At 33.9% G+C, this 22,608-nt stretch overlaps 1 protein-coding gene across 1 annotated transcript in view; it reads left to right on the forward strand.

Moving 5' to 3' along the window:
- The window catches only part of FAM171B (family with sequence similarity 171 member B), a 63,441-nt gene that overhangs the window by 19,438 nt on the left and 21,395 nt on the right, over positions 1-22,608 (forward strand). The window contains exons 2-3 of the mRNA XM_006921270.3: positions 18,384-18,617; positions 22,057-22,149. Of these exons, the coding sequence (XP_006921332.1) occupies positions 18,384-18,617; positions 22,057-22,149 (327 nt within the window). The remainder of the gene's footprint in view (positions 1-18,383; positions 18,618-22,056; positions 22,150-22,608) is intronic.

Genomic DNA, 22,608 nt, shown 5'->3' on the forward strand with positions numbered 1-22,608 from the left:
ATTATTAATGAAAATATTGTGTTCAGTATCTGCTAAGGTTTGAAACACATGCTTTGTGTCATGGATGAGACCACCATTCGGTATCTGAAAAACCAAAATGCTGAATATATTGCTTACTTGACAGGGAGAGCTATGCTAGTAAGGCACAGTTTTCTCAGCAGAGCAAGAAACTGACCGTACAAAGAGTTTTGAGGAAGTGTTACGTTCAGGGATTAGAGGACTTTCAGAGGTGGTGGTGAGACGTAGTGGTAGAAGCTGGCTTCTTATGTGAGACTTGGCTGCTTGGTTGACACAGAAGCACCATTATTGGAGTGAGTCCATTTACGATTGGCTGATGCTTGAGAGTGTTGGTCACTGATTGGTTGCCTTACAGAGGAGAGTTCACTGAGGCAAGTAGCCAATGATTGATTAGTTAAAGAAGTTTCAAATCAGTTCTGCAGTTCTAAGTCTATAGAACTGTCACATATTAATTAAGCATGTTTAAAGTCTGTTTCTGTGGCCACTTATTACTATGGTTACAGAACAGTCTGTCTTAGGAGTGTGAAAATTTATTTTATTCTTACATGTACAGTTTGTTTTCAGAGTTGACTACTTCAGAAATTGGGTTATTATATACCTTCTTCAGAGAAACTTGCATCCACATTTGTGGATGGAAAAAAGCAATGTTTCTGGTTCTGCAATAAATTTGCCTCAATACATCTTTTGGCATTATTTGATATAGGGAAAAGAATTACATACAAATCCATCTGATGTTCTAGAATCCTCCATAATGGCTAATGTCACATCATTGGATGCCTCAGTTATTCTACTTGAAAAAGATTAATGTTTTCAGTTGAGCAACATCCTAACTTAACTATTTTCTAGCAGTGAGACCTTGAGGAAATTCATCTTTGAATCCTGTTCCTTCATTTTCAATTGGGAAGAGTAAAATGGGTTTATGAGACTTGAGATGAGTTAATATATACAAGACACTTAGAACACTGTAACTCAGTAGGCAAAAGTGTTGTTATCCATCCCAATGTGATTTTTTTGCTTAATATCTGTTGAACATAGAAAATTTCTTATTTGAACCAGACTTCCTTTTCTAGTCAGTTCATTTCAGATAAATTAAATGAAGGTTAAAATGTATGATTAATATCTTTGCCTAACAGAAACACTAAAACAAATCAAAATTTTTTTCTAATTGGTAACTCTCAAATGTGGATCACTTATCAAAATTTGCTCTAAGACTTTAGTAAATATTAATTATCACATGTATATATATAACTTTTGTTTCATTCAAAAGTATTTAGTTTCATAGAAATAAACAGGCTTCTTATAAATTATTAGAGTGAAAAAAGTTTCAGAAAGTCCAAATTATATGAACTGTGTATAAAATATGTGCTCATTTTTCTGAAGGAGATCTTGGTAAATTTAAAAATATCAGAGGAAACTTGTTTAGAAGCTAAAGAAATATTTACAAATATGGAGTTATAATACCAAACACTACTAGTACTTGGGGCTAGGAGCTATTCTAAGCATCTATTTATTATTACATTTAATCCCACAGTAGCCTTTTGAGGTATATCTATTAGATGCTGTTATTGTTCTCATTTCACAGGTGAATTTTAGGCATAAATTGGCTGTGTAACTTGCCACAATCACATAAGTAGTAAGAGATAGAACTAGGATTGTAACCCTGGCTGTTTGGCTCTTAAAATATGTGGTACAGACTCTGGAAAAATGACCCGTTTTTACCCATAACGTTACAACACGTTTTTGAAATTAGCAGTGATAAACAGTCATTTACATTAAAAACAAAAAATGGAAAACAAAAACGTGAAGCAGCAAACATGCTGATGTCTTCAGCAATATTTAGAAACACTCATTTATGGGAATCTCTAACCTCAATGAAATTACGTGGAATATTTACGTGTATTTGTGGTTACATGCAATTTGGGGTGGGGGGAATGGAGGTGAAGAGAGATCATAGATTCATCAGATTCTCAAAGGGATTACAAATTAAAGAATTTCTGCCATAAAGAGAGGAGATCTTTTCACCTGAGTTACATCATACCAGGACGGACTAACTTTGACAGTTTGTTTCTCTCCAGGAGGAGGGTAGGTGAGTCTACTACAGTGGGTGCCTCTGTTCATATTCCACTCTTTTCTTCTCAGTCTCCTTTCTCCATTCCGTGCTCTTATCAGGCTCTCCTGTCTGCAGTTCCTGCTCTCTGCTGTCTTAGGCCTCAGCACTTTTGTTCACTCTGCCTAGAATTCTCTCCTGTCTAGTTAGCTTCTGCTTGTTAAGGTGAGAGGAGCTTGCTGGTGTCAGCTTAACTTTCACCTCTATCAGGAATTCTGGACCCTACAGGTCTGGCTTGGTGTTCCTGCTCTGGGTTTCTATAAACTTTATAACTGGATATACGAAAGCACTCTTGCTTTCAACTCTCAGTTGAAATAGCCTGTTGATTTGTCTGCGGCCTAGTCTTTGCAGTCCGCAGAGTAGGGATTATGCGATCTCGTTCTGTTTGGCTGACTGGTAGTGCCTATCATCTTGGGCAGGCGTTATCTGGTACTCGAAAATAAATGTTAAATGACAGAACATTATTTCTGTTCTCCTAGTTGTTGAAGCTCAAATATCTCACATAATTTTAAATTTCTCTCAATGTCAGTATCATGTCAGTGGCCAGATCTTCAATGTTTCTGTTTCTGATCTTTCTTTGGCATTGCCTCTGCTCTAATTTTGACTTTCTTTCCTTGATCCTAAACTATTTCAATAGATGCCTCCAGTTTCTCACTATCCAAGTACACTTTACAAATTGCTCTCAGAGAGGTCTTTTTATACCCTTCTTAAAAGGTCTTGTCATGCGCCGTTCAACCTTTCATTACGCAGACAGTGGAGTCAAATTTAGTCATCTCCCATTGTTCCTAGATTCTTTTTCTTTCTTGCTACAACTGTCTTATGGCATTTATTTATTTTTCTTAAAAAACCATGGTGCCCTTCCTCATGCACTTACTTCTTCCTGAAGTATCCTGCCTCAACTCTGTATTTTAAAATACACCTATTCTTTCTACCTCAGCTTCAATTAATTCCTACTTGAAAATATCCTATAATATTACATTTATACCTATAATGCTTTGTTCATATTATTTTTGTATGCCTTTCCCACTAGATTTTGAACTACTTCAAACTTCAAACTAGGTAATATTAATATAATAACATACATAAGAATTTAGCATCAGATAGTTTCCGATACAAAGAAGGTGTCAAATAAATAGAATTTATGATATATGCTTCCACTGGACCTGGTACTTTACCTAATGCCTGGTCAGTATTCGATAAACGTTTACTCACATGAATTTAATGGATATCTGAATTTTTTTAAATAATGCAATATGAACCTTTCTATCATACAAAATGTGTACTGCATATACATTGTCATATCTGCTTTTGTCCTTTAAGCTCTTTCAATTTCATGTAATTTTTTCACTGAAAAAATAAATTAATGAATGATTCATTTTACTTAAAGTTCCCAGGCCAGGCAATATGTTAGCTACCTGCTAATACTAGACTGCATCCAATTCATGCTATGGTATTACCACTGTGCTAATTAATGCTTTAGGCATTTGATGTTCTCATAACACCTGAATTTTCTATTTACTGGTCAGTATTCCTTTCAAATGTCTAATTACAGGGAAAAATGCTACATTTTATTAAGGAGAAAATGCTGGGACTCATTCTGTTTAAATCTAATTACTCTCCAAGTGGGGTGGGTTTTATCTGCTTAAACAAAATGCTGACAGTAGGTTTCAAACCCTCTCTAAAAAACATGCTGAAGCATGTGTCTGACAGATTCTAAATAAATTCCATTTTCTCTTCATTGATTTAAACATTCTTTGCATGTAGAAAAAAACAAGGAGAGAAAGCCTTCTGTAAAAGGGAAAATGGATGTTTTGTAAGCTCTTTCCATTTTTTCTTTGAATAAAGTCTATGGATTCACCAGTGCAATCCCAAAACAACAAAGTAGTATGTATTGTGCTCTTTGTCAGGATATCGTTTGTGTATTTAGTTTTCTTCAGAAGAGGCTCTCTCAACCAATCAAGAGAGTGAGAAAAAAAAACCCCAAACACCTAACAATGATGGGAATGAAAAGTAAAGTTAAAGGGAAATAGAATGCTTTCAAAACTTTACTGAATATTCTTTTTCATATTAACTCCCTGAGGAGAGTTAATAACGTGTTGCTATATCGACCACAGTAAAATAAAATATGAATATTCTCCTGTTTATAGTATAAATCGGTGTCACATTGTGGAAAGCATTTTAATGTAATACATATCAAGAAGCTTTAAACAGTTTATACCTTTCACCTATTATTTGTCCTCCCATGTAAAATAGTAATTGAAAGTGCAGATGAAGATATATGTACATGGATTTTTAATTAAAGCATTGTTTGCAAATGTGAAAAATTGGAAAGGACTAAACATACACTAATAGAATAGTTAAATGAATAACAAACCATAGAATGTTTTTCAATAATAAAATATGGTAATTTTGAAAAATAATTAATACCATAGATATATGGTCACAATATAATCTTAACTGAAAAACACAGCATATAACATTTTTTATTGGCTTATTTTTTCCTTCCTACCTATAACACATGTTCACTCTACACATTTTAGCAAGTCACATGATAGACCCCTCCCCCAGGACCCAATCGATAGAGTCAATATTAACAATCTGATGAGTTTCTTTCACACCTTACTTCATGTTTATATAAACACAGTTATACACATATACACAATATGATCTTAATTTTATAAATCTGTTTTTTTCAATATGCTTTTAAAAGTACTGGATGGAATCCAAGTTACTTCTGAGAAATTGGATTAGGAAATATTTACTTTCCTCTAGTTTTTGCATTTTCCAAATTTTCTATATAGAAACTTAAAAAATTGGATTAGGAAATATTTACTTTCTTCTAGTTTTTGCATTTTCCAAATTTTCTATATAGAAACTTAAAAAAACTGATGAAAAATGTTGAGTGAAGCCAAACCCTGAGTTAATCAGGTATTTTAAACCTGAGGAGGACACAGAAATAAATGACCAGAAAACGGCAGAGATCAGTGACTTAAAAAAAAATTTAAAAAGACTAACCGATAATAACTATCAATAGTGATAGCCCCCAAGGTCAACTTTCTTTCTTGTCAGTATCCTGTATCTTTGATTCTCTGGTGCTTGTGTCTCTGAGGGAGTGCAAAAGAGGAACCAGAGCAAGCCATGCAATAAATGTATGTGCCCATTTCAATCAAAGATAAGTATTTTAAATTCTTTTGTATCAAAAGGAACAGAACAATTAAACTGAAGAGGATGGCTTTAGGTCATATTCCTATTTCCTTTGGGATATATAGATATAGATATAGATATAGATATAGATATAGATATAGATATAGATATAGATATAGATATAGATATAGATATAGAAATTTTAATCATAGGTCAGTGATTCTCAACCTTGGCTGTGCATTAGAACCACCTAGGACTTTTTAAAAATGCAATTCCCTGGACCCCATCTGTAGTGATTCTGACTTAATTGGGCTGGAGTGGGGCCTGGGAATATAACAAAAGTTTCCTAGGTGATTTTAATGTCTACACAAGGTTGAGAACTGTTGTTCTAGGTCAAGAGAGTTGAGCATACTGGAAAAGTTAACACATTAAGAAATCGATAATCTTGAGGTTTTGTATGATTTTCATTTAATATTTAAATTCTTTGTTCATTCATTTAATATTTAAATTATTTGGTCATACATTCAAAAACATGTTTGTTTATAATACTAAATATATATATATTTTAAAGAAAAATTGTTTTCTGAAATATTCTTACAGGAACAATAAAGTGATTAGGCACTTTTTAGAAAGATGTACACTCAGAATTCAGATATGACTCATTTGTTGCTTAACATTGTTAACCAGAATAATTTAATTATATAGTTCCCTGAATCTCATATACTTTATATGCACTTTTCTTGGTACTGTAAATATATATATTTTTTAAAGAAAAATTGTTTTCTGAAATATTCTTACAGGAACAATAAAGTGATTAGGCACTTTTTAGAAAGATGTACACTCAGAATTCAGATATGACTCATTTGTTGCTTAACATTGTTAACCAGAATAATTTAATTATATAGTTCCCTGAATCTCATATACTTTATATGCACTTTTCTTGGTACTGTCACTCTTTCTATTTGACTCTTCTATGTACGTATTTGAAGGCAACTAATTTCTTTGTGTATCCGAGTGACTAGTGCAGCTCTTGCATATAGAAGGTTCTTAATAAAAATGTGTAGCATAAATAACTGCCCAAATGCAGAGAGGTTCCTAAACTCTCTCAGTTCACAGTCCTTTAGTGTCTCAGTAATTTTTTTTGTGGCCAAAGAATTTAATAATTTCTAACAACTTAGTAGTCACTAAAAGAATAATAATACATATTTGCTAATTACCTAATGGGATATATTTGTCTATTAGACACTGTGTAAGTTCTCAGACCTTGAAAGGAAAATGAATACTGCCATCCTCATTTCCTGTTCAACATTCATTTTCATGTGGTGTTTGCTTTTTATCAGAGCAATCACTGAACACTCAAGTTCAGAAGATGTAATGTCACTGATTTGAGTATAGTACATTGAATTATGGACTCTCTTGAGTTTGTGTGGTATCCAACAGATGTCAGTAGTTGTGTGCCTGCATCAAAATTTAAAATATCTTCTGGCATCCCTGCTAGTTTGTTGTATCGTTTTTGATGGCTTCTAGCACAGTTTGAGAACTGTGGCCCCAAATATTGGGCTTTTGATGTTTTTCTGTTTTAGGTATTTTAAAGGATTTGTTTATGTAGTGTTTGTTGATTATGTCATTGGTTTTAGATATTCAATTGCTAAGCCTATGCATACATTCTAACAGAAGACTAGTCACACTATTCTTGGCAGCATTAAGATGTAGAACCACTAAAAATAGTTACTTAAAAAAGGCAGTTAACTAGATTCAAGGCAATATTACTAAAAGTACTTTATAGTACCATACTCTTCCATTCTGAGATGTTTTTGAAATTTGAATTCATTGTACAAACAATGTTGAAGAAAACTTCCCTGCTGCAGGATAGAGAGGACTAGGCTTAAAGATGACGATGGTCTTTGGGCAGTGCTGGGCAGGTCTCTTGGCGGGAGGTGGAGGCTGTTGGCCACCCCAGTTGGTAGAGTATTAACCCTACCTTAAAGCCCATTCTGGAGAACTGTGCTAACATGGACTCCAGCAATGAGTTCTCTCTTACTCAGGTACCCTAAGTTAGAGTTGTGCAACTCAAAATATTCATCGCACTTGCAATTATTTGGGGATATAGCCTTTCTAGAAACTTGGTGGAAAATGTTTTTGGGAGATAATTTTTGGGGGACATTTTTCAGTTTAGTATCTAAATCCTTTTCGGGGTATTATATAAGAAGCAATAGCTTGATTCTCCTTTTGGCCTGGATGACAGTGTTCTCTAGACTCATCCACCAATTATGCTAAATTGGTAATACTTAAGGACAGTGTGTCATTAAGTTGCAAAGGAGTCTAGAGTGCTCTGTGTCCAATTCAAGTAATTTATACCCCAAGGGGGTATTGTACCCTGACTAACACCTAAAGTAATTTTGATCGTTACATTCATGAAAGGGAACATTCAGTGACAGTTCTCCAAAGGTCGTCTTGCCTTATATACCATCATCGATACATTTGAACATCTAGGGGGAAAACACGTACCGCTCAAAGATTCCTAATGGATTGCTCCTTTTAAATAGCAATTTAATAAGAATTCTAAGTCTGTGTGCAATATATTTTGTAACAAGTTTGTATTTTAAAATTTATTTTCCAACATGGAGCTTTTTCTCTTACAGCAGTCTGTGTCGTAGCCTGTATTACTTATTTCCATTTTTATTGGAACTGGAACTCCAATTTTGGTTCCTTGGTGATATATCCCAGAGTATTTTTCCAGTTATTTAAAGTTGAGTAATTTTTGGAAGAACTTAGTCTTCATATATATAATTGCTTTTTTAAGGAAAAGCAACTGTGGTTGCCCTAATCTTGTTTTTGGAAGTTCTTTCTCAATATCACAAAAAACGTAGAAGAAACTGAAGGAAGAAGTGATAGTCAAAGAATTTGTACTTTTCTTAAAGTACATAAGTTATAAATATTCTCTGCACAGAAATGGTTGCTTACACATCTTTTCCTTGTCCCACTCTCCCCTTGAAGGCTTAACTACCTCATTCTTTATATTACTGATGAATGATATTTTATATGCCCTAACAATGGGGCATGCTGTTTCAGCTTGTCAAGAGTGTTTTCACAAGTTCATGATTTATACCTTGGATATCCATGGTAGGGTTCTGGTTTATCTACGGTGGGGTTCTGTGCTTTGGCTACCATGGCTGGTAACCCAACAGGAATGTGTATTTGTGACCAGTACCCTCATGCCAGCTTCAGACCGTAGGACTCCATTGGCTTTCCCTGAGAAGAGACCCCTTACATGCATCTCTGCAGTTCACAACTAAGAGAGAATTTTTGTCCTATGTAGTTCCAGCAGAGAAAGGACTTGGAAGCCCATGCCTGACCTCTCTGGATTTGGCTGATGCATTTATTTTTCCTGTTGTTTTTACTCTTCATCCTTTGCCATAATAAAACTTACTTGTGAGTGTGACCTCTCATTGAGTGGCGTGAGTCCTTCTGATGAGTCACTGAATTTAAAAGTGGTCTTGGGACCCCTGAAACAGGGTAAGCGGGAATGGTTGGGTCAGAGTTACCAGAAGTGTAATTTTGACAAAGACTTTAAGGAGCTGAGGGAGTAAGCTACGGATACCTGGGGGAAGAGAATTCTAGGCAGAAGAAACAGCCTGTGCAAAGACCCTGGAGGTGGGAACATGCCTGGCATGCTCAAGAAAGTACAAGGGGCCAATGTGGATCAGAAGGAGTGAGGATAGAAGAGGGAGTGAGCTCAGAGATGCAGTGGGACACATCATCAGACAAAGATATTCTTGAGGGTACAAGGTGGTATCCATCAGCACCTGGACAGATTGCTAAATTCCCATGTCTCCTCCAAGGACATTCTTGAGGGTACAAGGTGGTATCCATCAGCACATGCTCCCTGGACAGATTGCTAAATTCCCATGTCTCCTCCAAGGAGAAATATGTTGCTCACATTTTCTCAGATAACTTCTATTTTGGGCAGAGTCTTGGCATATTCTTCTTAACCTCATTCTTTTTCTTTCCTCAGTCTTTTAAAAAATTTTCAGAGTTCCCTCAGGGAAAATCTTTCAGATTTTTTTTTTGTCTGTGTTGCCAGACATGACCCTGATAACATAGAATTGAGTTGTGATGTATCAGTGCAAAGGAAGAGGAAAACCAGTCCCTTTTATTCTCCAACATATCCCTGTGTCCTGGAACTAGGTGTGGTGACCAGAAAAAGCCTCAATGTGGACGTGATATCTGAGCTGAATCTTAAGGATGAGTGTCAGTGATTGAATTCTTGGTATTAGGGGATGTATTATTCACCCCAGCCCCCCATCCCTTTTTCAAAACCCAATTCTGGTTTTGCCTCCACAGAAGAGCCTCTTCTTCTACTTTAGTCTGAGTCAGGTGCCCAGTATGCCCATGGCAGCCAGGACCAATGCTATTTCAAACTCATAAGTAAAAAAAGGATCTCTAACTTTTCCTCACTGGGCTGTATGCTCTTATGTCTCCACATTTAATGCCTACACATATAGAGTGCTCAGTACATGCATGTTGAATGAATTCGCGAGTGAGTGAATGAATAATTCTAAGTGATTCCAAGGCAGTATAAAAAAATTGGGAAGAAATGATAAAAGTCAGGACAATAAATGTCTGTGGAGTGAGCTTGAACAATATGTTTTAGGAGCTCAAGTCTCATTTATTCTCATTGAGGAAAAGGACCCTTCGGGTAGGCAAGAAGGAACTGAGCGCAAATACTAATGGCTCAGCTCTCTCATTTGTTCCCTATTCAGTCTGCAATGTGCTCATTCTTACGTTACAAGGACTCTTTGTGTTATTCATTTCATTAGTTTTGGTGAATCGCACTCATTTAAGCCTTTAGTCCTAATGGAGAAAATGGGTATTATATTTGCCCCATAACATTTTTCACTTTTGGAGATCGTGTCCTTATTTTATCTCTTTAATGTCTTCTTAGATTTGATGTTTTCTTTGTGATAAATATTAATGTACTACAAATTTGTTGTTGTTTCAAACAGGCACAGATATTTTTTTCTTTTAAACTCCAAAGCTTAAGCAATGAAAAGGAGGCTTTTCTACTTTACTAAGTTTTTTTTTCTTTACTTCAGCACCCTTTTGTTCCTTTAAAAGAAGGAGCCTATGTGTCCATGTTTGAAATGCTGTAAAGATTAAACTATTGAAGCCCTTTCCATTCTGCTTTACAGAATGCAGAATAATATGTCCCTTTCTCTTTACAAGCTCCTTTGTTGTCCTCACCCTTTTCTAAACTTTCCACCTTCTTTCCAATTAAATTGGGAAATTGTGCTGCTACCCTGGGAGAAAGAATTGTAAAATGACTTTGTTGGTATTGTTTTGTAATAGTAAAAGTAAATTTTTAAAATTTAACATTTGCTGTAATACAGTTGCATTACATTTATTTAGCAGATTTTGCTATTTATGTATTTTCTAGTGAAAATTTCCAAGTTAAATATTCTTATGAAGAAGAAGGAAAAGTCATATTAATTTCCAAAAGGAAAAGGAATCTTAATACTTATTTGTTGTTGTGATTGTTGTAATAATATAAAAATATTTCTCACTGGCAACTATGGGATTAAGCTCAAAATTTCATTGACTACTGGGGCTAGAAAGCTGGCTGCAATTTTCAGTAGCTTCTGTGTATATCCTATAGTTATCATTCTTTCCAGGAATGCTTAGCCACTTCTGATCTCTATCCTCCTTTCACTAACTTTCTTTACTTCTCTCTCCTATACTCATCTTTTTCTCTGCACTACTCTTTCATCTAGTATCCACATGCTAACCCTCTTATTAAGCTCTGACAAAACACAAGGCTGAGTTTGAAGCAATACTGGCTATCAAAAAGCTGACTCTTGTAGAGAGAGGAGACAAATACATAGAAGAGTAAAACACACACCAGAATATATCATGTGCCGTTAGACCAGTCAGTACAGAAGAGAAGATCCCATCTGACTGGGATAAGAGCATATTTATTTGAAGAGGAAGCTTTTGACTTAAGCTTTGAAGGATGGATTAGGATTTTGACAGGGATGAAAAAAAGAGCTTTCTATACAGATGAAAGAGGTGAATACTATAGCAGGAAAGTGGGTTGGTTTTAGATCATGACCAGTGACCCATTTATGTGTGGTATAGAACAGAGGTCAGCAAACTTTTTCTTTGAATTGCCAGGTAGTAAATATTTGTCTTCGAAGGCCATATGGCCTCTAATGCAACTATCAACTCTGCCGTTACAGCAAAAGCAGCATGGGCAATACTTAAATGAATAATGTGGCAATGTTCCAATAAAACTTTATTTACAAAAATAGACAGTGGGTCAGAATTGGCCAGCAGGCTATAGTTTGCCAATCTCTGATAAAAGAGTATAATTAGATAAGGCTGGAAACGGAGGTGGTGGCCAGATCTCAGATTTTGAATCCTAGGCTAAAGAGTTGGGAATTAATTGATATTCTCTTTAGTGAAACCACGATTGTTATGACATTGATAAAAGTTTTAAATAGCCATTTAAATTTAGAACTAGTTGTTTTCTGTTTACATCTTAAGATATTTATATAGTTAGCTTTAAGATTTCTGTGACTGAATATCATATGAAAATGATGGGTAAAGAGCAAACTAGGCCTCTGAATGCCCATAGTAAAGCCTGATTTGGGTCATAGCTAGAAGTTTGACATCTTTAGAATTCTCACCATAAAGTCTCTATTATAATGGACCAAAAAGTCAGATCATGAAAAATAGGAGAAAATGAATGGGCAGGAACTTTGGAGATCTGAGCTCAAAACAATAATAATGTTTTCAAAAACCGATTGTGTGAACTGATTCCAATGTAGATATTAGATCCACATTTTCTATACTTATTTTTTAACAACTGACTTTATTGACATATGATTGACATGTAAAAAGCTGTACATACTTAATGTATGTAACTCGATGAGTTTGGAAATAAGTATATACCTGTGATATCACCACCATCAAGGCCATAGACGTATCCATCACCTCCCAAAGTTTCCTCCTGTCCCTATTATTTTTATTATTATTTTGTAGTAAGAACACTTAAAGATCTACCCTCTTAGGAAATTTTAAGTAGGTAATACCGTGTTGTTAGCAATAGGCAGTATGCCGCATAGATCGCCAGTACTTACTCATGTTGCATAACAAACTTTATTCTCTTTGACCATCGTCTCCCCATTTTCCCTATCCCAACTCTACTGTCTGCTTCCATGAGTTTGACTGTTTTAAATTTCACGTGTGAGTGAGATCATATATTATTTGTCTTTCTACGTGTGGCTTATTGCACTTAGCATAATGTCCTCCAGGTACATCCATGTTGTTTCAAATGTCAGGATTTCCTTCTTTTTTTAAGGCTGAAAAATAGTCCATTGTATGTATATATTGCATTTTCTTTATTCATCCACTGATGGACATTTAGGTTGTTTCCATATCTTGGCTATTGCAAAAAAAAAAAAAAAAATGCTACAGTGAACATGGGAGTGCAGATATCTCTCTTTGAGATTGATACTTATAGAAATTATTATACATTTGATTCTGAATTTTTACATAATTTCATGGAAGACTATATTTGGTACTATAGAAAGTTCTCTTGTTTGTGTTTCCATATTGCTTTTTTAAAACTTCTTTTGTGGTAGTATCAGATAGTTCTGCAGTACTATTTTTTTTACATGTTTCCTCAGAATAAACTTTCTCAAGGCGAGAATGTGTCTTATCAATGTTTGTATCCCCAATATCTAGTTAGAGCAGATCTGGCCAAAAATAAGCAGTTAATAAACATTTGTTAGGTGAATTAATGTAGGTGAACATTTCTAATTGTTCCCAACCAATTATTTCATTCCACTATATTTTTGTGCTCTTCATTTTTTTCTAGTTCTCATTAGAATGCATAAATTTCAGTAAAGTCTTTAAAAATTTATTTTATTTTTAAAATATTTTCTTTTTTAAAAATTGGATCTGTGACCTATTTATAAGAGCTTTGTTTAGTATATTTCTGTATTTTTTTGTTTTTGTTCTTTTTCCCTTTGTTTTGTTTTCACCGAGTATATTTTTAACATTATATTCCTAGAGAAGAAAAAATTTATTGTATATAAAATGAAATAATTATAGGTGCTTGAAACACAATGGGAAAGAAGGCTAGTTTTTTTGTACTGGAGAACTCTTAAAATAAGGTGGTTTTTCCATGGCACCATTGAAACCTACATAATTGTAGCTACATAATAAGATGATGTCAAATTATCTTGAAAAGAAGTGAGATTGTAATTTATCAGCCCACCCAACTTTAAGCTCTAGATGTCACCCAAATAAATAGGTAGCAATATTTTTTTTTAACTCTTTCTGGACTTTGAGTTACCTATCCGGATCCTGTGGTAAAACCATAATATAGTGTTGGTTCTGATAAGCTTTTTCAAGAACATTTTTTATACCTATTTATTATTACCTTTTGATTTTAGTAATTCTCACTGCTTAACAGCACTTCTAATTAGGCACTAAACAGTTAAATCTTTTTTCAGCAACCTTGCTCGTTGATGTATATTTTATTTTTACTTATTTCTCTCAACATTTAGATTATATGTTTTCTAAGGGTGAAGTTGAAATCATTTGATACTGAACCATTTTTAAACCAATAGTGACATATTGAAAAGAAGATTATATGGGCAACATATAATGATTATAATTATGTGACAGAGAAAATAATATGTGCATGGAAAGCTGAAAATACCATGGAGAACAGTAGGTAGACTAATGGAGACAAAGCACTTCTGGTTGAAAACTCATATATTTAATCATAGAATCCACTTAATCTAAATGCTAACATGTTTTTGTTGGAAGAGAAAACCAGTAAGGGGGACTGTTATGGATATATATTGCTTCTGGCTGCCAGACTTGTTTGCCTCTTCAAACTATTGCCATCACAGAAGTCAGAAACATCCTATTTTAAATCATGGACAAGTAATTATAACTTTTCCTCTTATTTGGAGGAAAAAGAGTTATTTGTCCTCTTTAATTATTTTGGTGAGGCTTTTAGCCAAGTTCTTTGCTTTTGTTTTGTTTTTAATGCTGTTTTTGCTGCTGCTTGTGCTAGGGATGAGGGTGAGAAGCTTAGCAGGTCAGTGAAAAGCACTTCTCAGCACTGGTTGGAAGGAAATAAGTAAGCTAGTAAATAATGACGAAAACCAGATTCCTAAGGCTTTTCAATGAGAGATGTGTGGACTAAAATTCTTGGGTCTTGGAGTCAGATGACACCGTCTCTTAATCTTGCCGATATCCTTAACTAAAATTTTAGCCTCTATTTCCCTGCTTAAAATGGGAGAAATGTCTACAGGTTTGTATTAGGATGAAACTAGACAGCTTCATTGTTGTATTGTGTAAAGTTTCCAGCCCTAGAACTGGGTGTTGTGTCTGTTGGGGGTGGGGGCGTGTATCACACAAATATCAATAGTTTTTTCTAATTTGAGCTAGAGAGGACAGTCCTGGTCAGGCCTTCATTATGTCCTAAGTCTATAAGGCTATCTAGGGTCCTTAGATATAGGGGATCTCCTCAGAAAGGGAGACTGATTTTGGCAGCCAAGATTTGACTTTTGCAAATCTTTTATTCTGAATTCGATATTCATTTCCTCATCAAATTTGTTATATTAACATTATTACATGTGAAAAAAATAAAATCATCCATTCTGGATTAGAAAATGTTTTAAAAAAACATTTTACGAATCAAATCCAGCTTTAGAATGTCAGGAGGTTTTAGTGTGTCTTATTTTGGCAACTGTGCTTTTACAAGGATGAAACAGATGGGATATGCAGGGTTTTTTAAAAAACGAATTTAGCTTAAGATCTTACTACACATTAGAATTCGTCCAGAAATCCAAAGGCCATAGAAAATTTCTGAAATTAATCTTTGCAGCAAATGAATTAATAAAAATTCCCTATTGAGTCCCATATGCTTTTAAAGGAGCCATTTAAGTACACTTAGTTTGAATAAGACCAGTTACCAGATTTTAACAGGGAATCCTATTTTTCTTATCTTTTAGTTATGCATAGCCTTCATCTATATGGTTTATCATATTTCTGGTATATAACATTATCCTTCATTTGCCTTCTCTTATAAAAGAGCAGCTCTGGCTATAAGAAATAAAGAATCTTTAGAGGGATTATAATATAGGTCACACGAATCAGCAGGTGGGCTGCACAACCCTGCTTCTGGAAGGAGACGGACCAGGGAAATGCTGGAAAGCCCAATGAGTAGATCCTCATGGACATTCTAAGGTGGTTCAGCTCCAGCAGCCATTAGCCTCTGTGTATCTGTATTATTATTATTTTTGTTGTGCTTTTTTGGTTTGTTTTCATTTTCTATTATTAGCCTCTGTGTATCTTTATTCACATTTTGAGGTCCTGGCAAAATTTATCTGTCTCACGTTGATGCTGTATGCCAGTGACTCAGTGAATTTTATCTAGGAAATTAGGGGCAAGTAGCTGCAAAAACTATTTTGAATTAAGCAGCAGCTACTTATCCAATACACATAAATTATTTTCTGCCCTGAGTAGACCTACTCAAATACATTTGGTTTAGGAGCCCATCATTTCATATATATTACAACTTTTTATTTTTTTACTCAAGTTGTTATTTCCCATTTGAGTTTGAAACCATGGTTTAGCATCAGCATGTGTATATGGGGACACTTTTTCATCCTTTTTAATTGATATTATTATGTAAGAATTTAAGTTCTCAGTGATGATTATAATCATATATTCCTTGAATTAATTTTAGTAGTGTAACCACAAGACTCACCGTAACATGGCGTAAAAATGGCTTTGGGATCATTCACAGGGCCACTTGAAGGCTGACACAGCCTCTTGATATCTGTGAGATTTGGGGCAGTTTGTGTCACGTGTCTGAATTCTCATTTCTTTACTGGTAAATGGACTTGATATTCCATATTATACAAAGGTGGATTGAGATTTTTTTGGTGATAATATACATACAAGGCTTGGCACCAGAAACATATATTTATTCCTAGTCCTTTTTCATTTTAAATGGTTACAAGCATGCTTTTATTTTAGAGTGAAATCTTAGGAATGAGCTGAACTGATGACCTGATGAGAAAATAGTTAAATAATGTGAGGAACAGTGGAATTAAGGCCAAGGCTTAGTTGACCTTTTAGTGTCTGATGCTCTGGAATTTATCTATTAAAAGTAATGATAGTAATGACTACTCACAGATAGTTTAATCTTTCACAAGGCTGGCTGTTGTTAAAATGCTGAGAAAGCAGAGGTGGGGATAAACTTCAGTTATCTATATTTTGCCTTGTAATCTATTCTCCATATTTACATTTGAATATATATGAGATTGTCCTGGAAATTAACAGTTTTCAGACAGACTAATAGAATCTCATTTTAAGATATGACTGTCCAGGATACAATCTTCCCCTTTCCTTCCTTTTCCCAGTTAATTCTTCCCACACTCTAAAATGGGACTAGAGTTGCTTTTAAGAGTATAAACAGAATCTTGTAGTACAACAGTTTAAGAGCACAAGCTTTGTGGAGAGATAGTCCCAAGTTTGTGTCCTGTTTCCTCTATCTTTTGTGGGTTGGCCATGGCTGATTTATAAACCTCTCTAACCTGCACTTATTAATATATAAAATGAAGAAAGGAATAATATCTCCGTAATGATGGTTTTGAAGAGTAAATGGAATGACGCACTTAAAAATTAACAGAATGCTACAATACGTTTTAGTTCTTATTGTGGTTTTAATTGTTATCACATATAAAATACATTAAAAATATATTTGTGTCTGAATGTATAATGAATCATGTTTGGGTAACATTTAACCTCATTTTTAGATTCTTAAAAGGATCAGAGCTCTGTTCTAACTTGCTAAATTGTTCCTTCCCAGGATTGGGCAATTATAACAGTGGTTCTATTTGTATTTAAAATATTTTTGTTACGTTCCAAATGCAATTTAAAGCCTAGCTTAGTTTAACAAAGTTAAACTAGATAAGGCATAACAACAATTTGGAAGTTGGTATGTTCTGACATGTTCTGACTAAAAAAATTGAGTAAAATTGTTTTTATGCAAATGCATAGCACTATAATCTTTATGAGGCATTTCTTATTGTTGTACTCTAATGTTTATGAAGTTGTCTTTAATTGTGAAATAATTTTTCTTATTAATAATAAATGACAAGCAAATACTGTACTTAGCACATTATTTGCATTATTTCACTTACTTTGAAAGGGAGTCACTATGCTCTCAATTTTACAGATGAGCAAATGGACTTAGAGAAGTAACTTAACAGGGTCACACATCTAGAAGATGGCAAACAAATGGACCTTGACTGACTGACTCCAAAGCCCATTTTTAGTGGAAGAGAAGTTATCTTTGGCAAAGGTTTTGTGAAACGGGTTTTGCAAAGGCATTTCCATGGTGATATAAGTTCTTTATTAAAGCTAGACATTATCATTGGTAAACCCATGAATACTCTGTCAAGATTTGTACTCAAAGAGTCAGGCTGGAGGTTTAAGTAGAAAGAAGCTTTAACTTCTCATTTTTCTTAATTTATTATGTTAATATGTTTTCTCATATATTTAATGGATAATGCTTTTTAACATTTTTATTTTATATTTTGTATATTTGGAACTGATAAGCACCCCATGCTTTCCAGACAACAGAACAAAATAAAGAAGCTAGCCATGCACTAATAGATTTGTTTGGATGACATTTTATTCTAAGTTCGACTGAATTCCGATTTAGTGTTAAATCTATGTAACTTGATAGCATTAGAATTATGAGACAAAATAACAATGTATTTTCCTGAAAGGAGAACCTGTCTTTCCGTTTTCACTGCTTTCCTTTATTCTTTTAATTGGCAGGAACAAATGGAGTAGTAATACCACAGCTTATTAATAGACGCAATTGTATTCAGTTTTAGGAAGAATAATGAATGTGGAATGTTTTTACACCTCTTTCTATCAATCTATATATATGCATTTCCTTATTTATCAACAAAATTTTATGCTGTTATTCAGGTGTCTGAATGGCATTATAAAGTATAGTGATATGTATTCTAGGATTTAACATACTGCCATTTCTGGCTTTTTTCTCTTCCAGTGTCTGTATTTATGCTGAAAGTCCAGGTGAATGACATCATCAGTCGTCAGTACCTGAGTCAAGCAGTTGTAGAAGTATTTGTAAACTACACAAAAACAAATTCCACAGTAACTAAAAACAATGGAGCAGTGTTGATAAAAGTACCGTATAAATTAGGACTCAGCCTAACCATTATTGCTTACAAAGATGGCTATGTGTTGACACCTCTGCCTTGGAGGACCGGAAGAATGCCAAGTAAGCACTTAAGTAATGATTCGCCTTCACTGAGTGTAAATGATTTTTTCTTCTACTTTGGGAATCTCTTATTCTGGTAAACCTGGAAATGAGAATATCTATGTGAAGTCAATATGAGGTTTCCTTCTACAGAGGCTTGAAAGAATCGAGTAAGAGCTCTGTTGTGGTAAAATCTTATCTGCAGGTGGCATTGAGGGGCTTGGCACACCCAAAGGTTTGAGAATGATGCAGGGTGGGCCAGGTAAAGTGGGGCCAGATGATGAAAGGATGTTCTCTAAAGGTGAGACAAACAGTTTAGGTTTATGTGCTGAATAATAAGGTGGTTACTATAGATTCTTGAGCACAATAAAAGTTGTTTGGAAACTGAATTTACTTAACAGCATATATAATGAATAGGCCAACAGCAGGGCTAAAATGGATTCAGGGAGCCTGGCTGTGAAGCTGTGGTTGTGCTCCTAGTGGACAGTAATAATGGAAATTCAAGTTACTGATTGTAAAAAATTAACATTGGTACAATAAATACATGTTCTAATATACCAGAAGTAATGACCAGTTAGGAAAATAATGAAAAGTGATCCCTCTCAGAACAACAAGAACAAAAACTATGCAAGGAAACCTAAAACAATATGTGAAATAACTATGTGGGAAAAATAGAACTACCAAATGTTACTGATAAACCTAAAAATAAATAAATGAATTAATGAAATAAAACCCTGGATAACTGGAAAAACATTATATTTCTTCTTAGCAAACCTGAATGTTGTAAAGATTTTGGTTCTTCCCAAATTAATTTATAGATTTAATGTATTTAAAAAAATAACTTGGCAAGATAATTTATGAATGTGAATAGGTCCAAATTAAAAAATTTTTTTGAAGAATAAATGTAAAAATACCTGGGAATCTTGTTTTAAAGAAAATTTACTAGAGGTAATTTGCCATTCTAGATAACTAAAATATTATATACCTACAAATTTAAAACTAAAATATAGCTACAACATTAAAACTATACAATATTGTACTGTGGTAAAAATCAGATACTAGTACATATAAAAAATATAATCTATAAAGTACCATTATAACTCATTGAGAAAAGGCTGAGTATTCAGTAGATAATATTAGGATATTTTGGATAACTATTTGAAGTAAATTAATTTTGGATTCATATTCTGAAATATATTGTTTAAAGTTTAAATGTAAAAAAACAAATCATAGTAAATATAAGAAAATAATAAATGATCTGATTTGTATTATGATGATCTGTTTTAACTTAAAAGCAATGAAAGATGTTATAAAAGGTAGATTTGACCATATTTAAAAAAAACACTGTACATCAAAAACATGAAAGAAAACAAGAAGACAAGAAAAATATGTGAAACAATAAGGAGTAATATCCTTAATATGCAAAGAACTCACACAAACCAGTAAGAAAACACCAAGGCCCTGCCTAAATAAGGAAATGGAGAAAATCAGGACCTAGCAATTTTCAAAACAGGAAATACCAATGATTAGTAAATGTGACAGAATGCTTTGTCTCCTAATAGTCGAAGATTTATACACCAAAGAAATACACATTCCTTAGATTTTTCATCTTAGAAAAGTTTTTAAAAAGTGAATATATTCAATATTAACAGAATGAGGTATGATCAGAATTCTCAAACCCTTTTGGTAGGAGTACAAATCAGCAAAATTATCTGGATAACAATTTTGAAATATGTGTATCGATGTTTTCAAAATCTTTATAACCTCTGACCCAGTATTCTACTGTTAAGAATCTTTCCTAAAAACAGATATACAAATAAAGTTGAAGGATGATGATTCAAATATTATTTCTGTGGTAATAGTGAAAATGGAAACAATCTAAGTATATGGTATTAGTGTAGTGGTTAAGTAAATCTTGATACTTCAAGAAATGAAATACATGACTTGAAAATGTTATGAAAAGTTTCTATTGAGGGACAGAAATGGTTATATTTGGTGAAAAAGCAGGGTAAAAATATTCTGTATACAATATCATACTCTCATTTTGAAAAATCACAGGAAAATCTAGGAAGAGCTATGTTAAATTAATAGTGGTTGTCTTAGTCCTGGTATAATGAACATCATTTTCTTCTTACCCTTCTCTGCATTTCTCAGCCTTTCCACAGTGAATAGACATCCCCTTAATAATCAGAAACATCCCTTTTATAATCAGAAACATTTTCAGTAAAGAAATCTGAGTGTAAGTTATAGTACGGTTCAGAAAGATTCCCCTTAAGTTTAATAGCCTTAAAAAAGCTGTCCCTTTTAAGCTGCCTGTGACCAAGAAAGTATCAAATATGGGATAGTGCCCTAATGAGAATCATCTCCAGGTCCTAGCTACAACCTATTACCTCCTTTCCAATCTAATGAAATCGTTAATCAGTCTAAACGTTAATGTATTCTGAACTGAAATTACACTTTTATTTAGTTGGTAGTTCTCTTTTCCTATTGTAGAAGAAAAGTGTATTTCATTTTAAGTCCGCCCATACATCATCACTGTATATACTTTTTGTATTTTATCCTGTCTTTTCCATTATAGCTCTTGGAAATATCTCAAATTATTAAAAATATTTCCATGCAATTAAGTGATTTAAGTGATCTCAAGTGATTTAAGGATATTATGTTATTTCTATTAATTTTAAATACTTAGTCTACGGGAGTGATATCAAATGAGAACTCATGCTTTAGGTAACTCCTCAGAACTTATTTTTCTTTTGCAGGATTGGTAAGCTTATTTGATTTGTTCTTGCTTATAAAACAATGGTCTATTGTTCCAGCTTCTTGCTTCTGTTCTTGAAATAATTATCTCCTGGTGCTCTGCACTTACTCTAGTTATTTCAGGCAGCTACTCTTGTAGGCTGGTACAGCCCCATCCTGAGTTACTACTGATGGTCACCTATGAATCATTTTGTGTGTTAAACTGTTTCCTCATTTACCAACTCAGAGTCTGTGTGGCAGACTATATTGTGTGAAGAAGAGCACTGCAACTTTACATGGGAAGTTAAAAAAAGAAGAGTGGATGAATCTCTATTTTAGAGAACCTTAAATCATGAGCCAAGAAAAAAGTTTTAAAAAATTATAAGGAAGTAACAGTTATATGGAGAAAATAGTAGAAGGTTGTTCAAGTATTTAACTTGACCATATATATCTTGGGTTGTTAGAGAACATCATTAATCACCTTGGTACGAACTACTGTATGAAATAGAAAAGATTAGTAAAATAAAATGGGGATGCCCAATCTCTTCACTTTATTGTGATCTTTCTTTTTTTCTCCATCATATTTTACATTCATCCTTCCTTTGTTTTAAGTTGCTTTTTCCGTTAGCCTTTTCCTACTTTTTAGGGCCTACTGGCACAGAACTATATTTGTCTGTTTTTCCCCACGTTTAATAAAATATTTTAATTGTGCTATATTTCACAGTATATTCATCAGTTACACTTTCACTGTTTCCACAAAGCCAAGCAAATATATGGCTATTTGAAGACACTGTTTTAATTACTGGAAAATTAGCTGGTAAGTACAACACTTTTTTACTCAGCTGATAAGTAAACACTTAAAGTGGTTATTATGTAAGTGCACTTCTTCTAATGAATTAATGTTGATTATATGTGGGAAAAATCTAAATTGATCAAGGATGATTAGTACTAACTATAAGTTGATTTGAACTGATTCTTATTTCACTATCAAACTATAATATGGTTCTTTAGTGTCTGTGTAGTGGGAATTATTCTCTCTTTTACTATTTTAGCCTCCCAGATGAGAACATTGGACTTTTGGAAATACTGGAAAGAGCTTCTGAACTTCATTCCAAATCATATCTCTCACTGAACTTTAGTGGTTGGTTAAAGTGGAAAAAGGGCTCAGCCCTGTGGGGCTAATTTGTAGGTCACTTCCATTCCTGCCTCTGGCATTAATCTTGCTGCCTTTGTGGGAAAGGCCTGCACTGGGTAGTTATCTACCCAGCAGACATGA

Source organism: Pteropus alecto, unplaced genomic scaffold (genome assembly GCF_000325575.1).
Source record: "Pteropus alecto unplaced genomic scaffold, ASM32557v1 scaffold3, whole genome shotgun sequence".
Taxonomy (NCBI): Eukaryota; Metazoa; Chordata; class Mammalia; order Chiroptera; family Pteropodidae; genus Pteropus; species Pteropus alecto.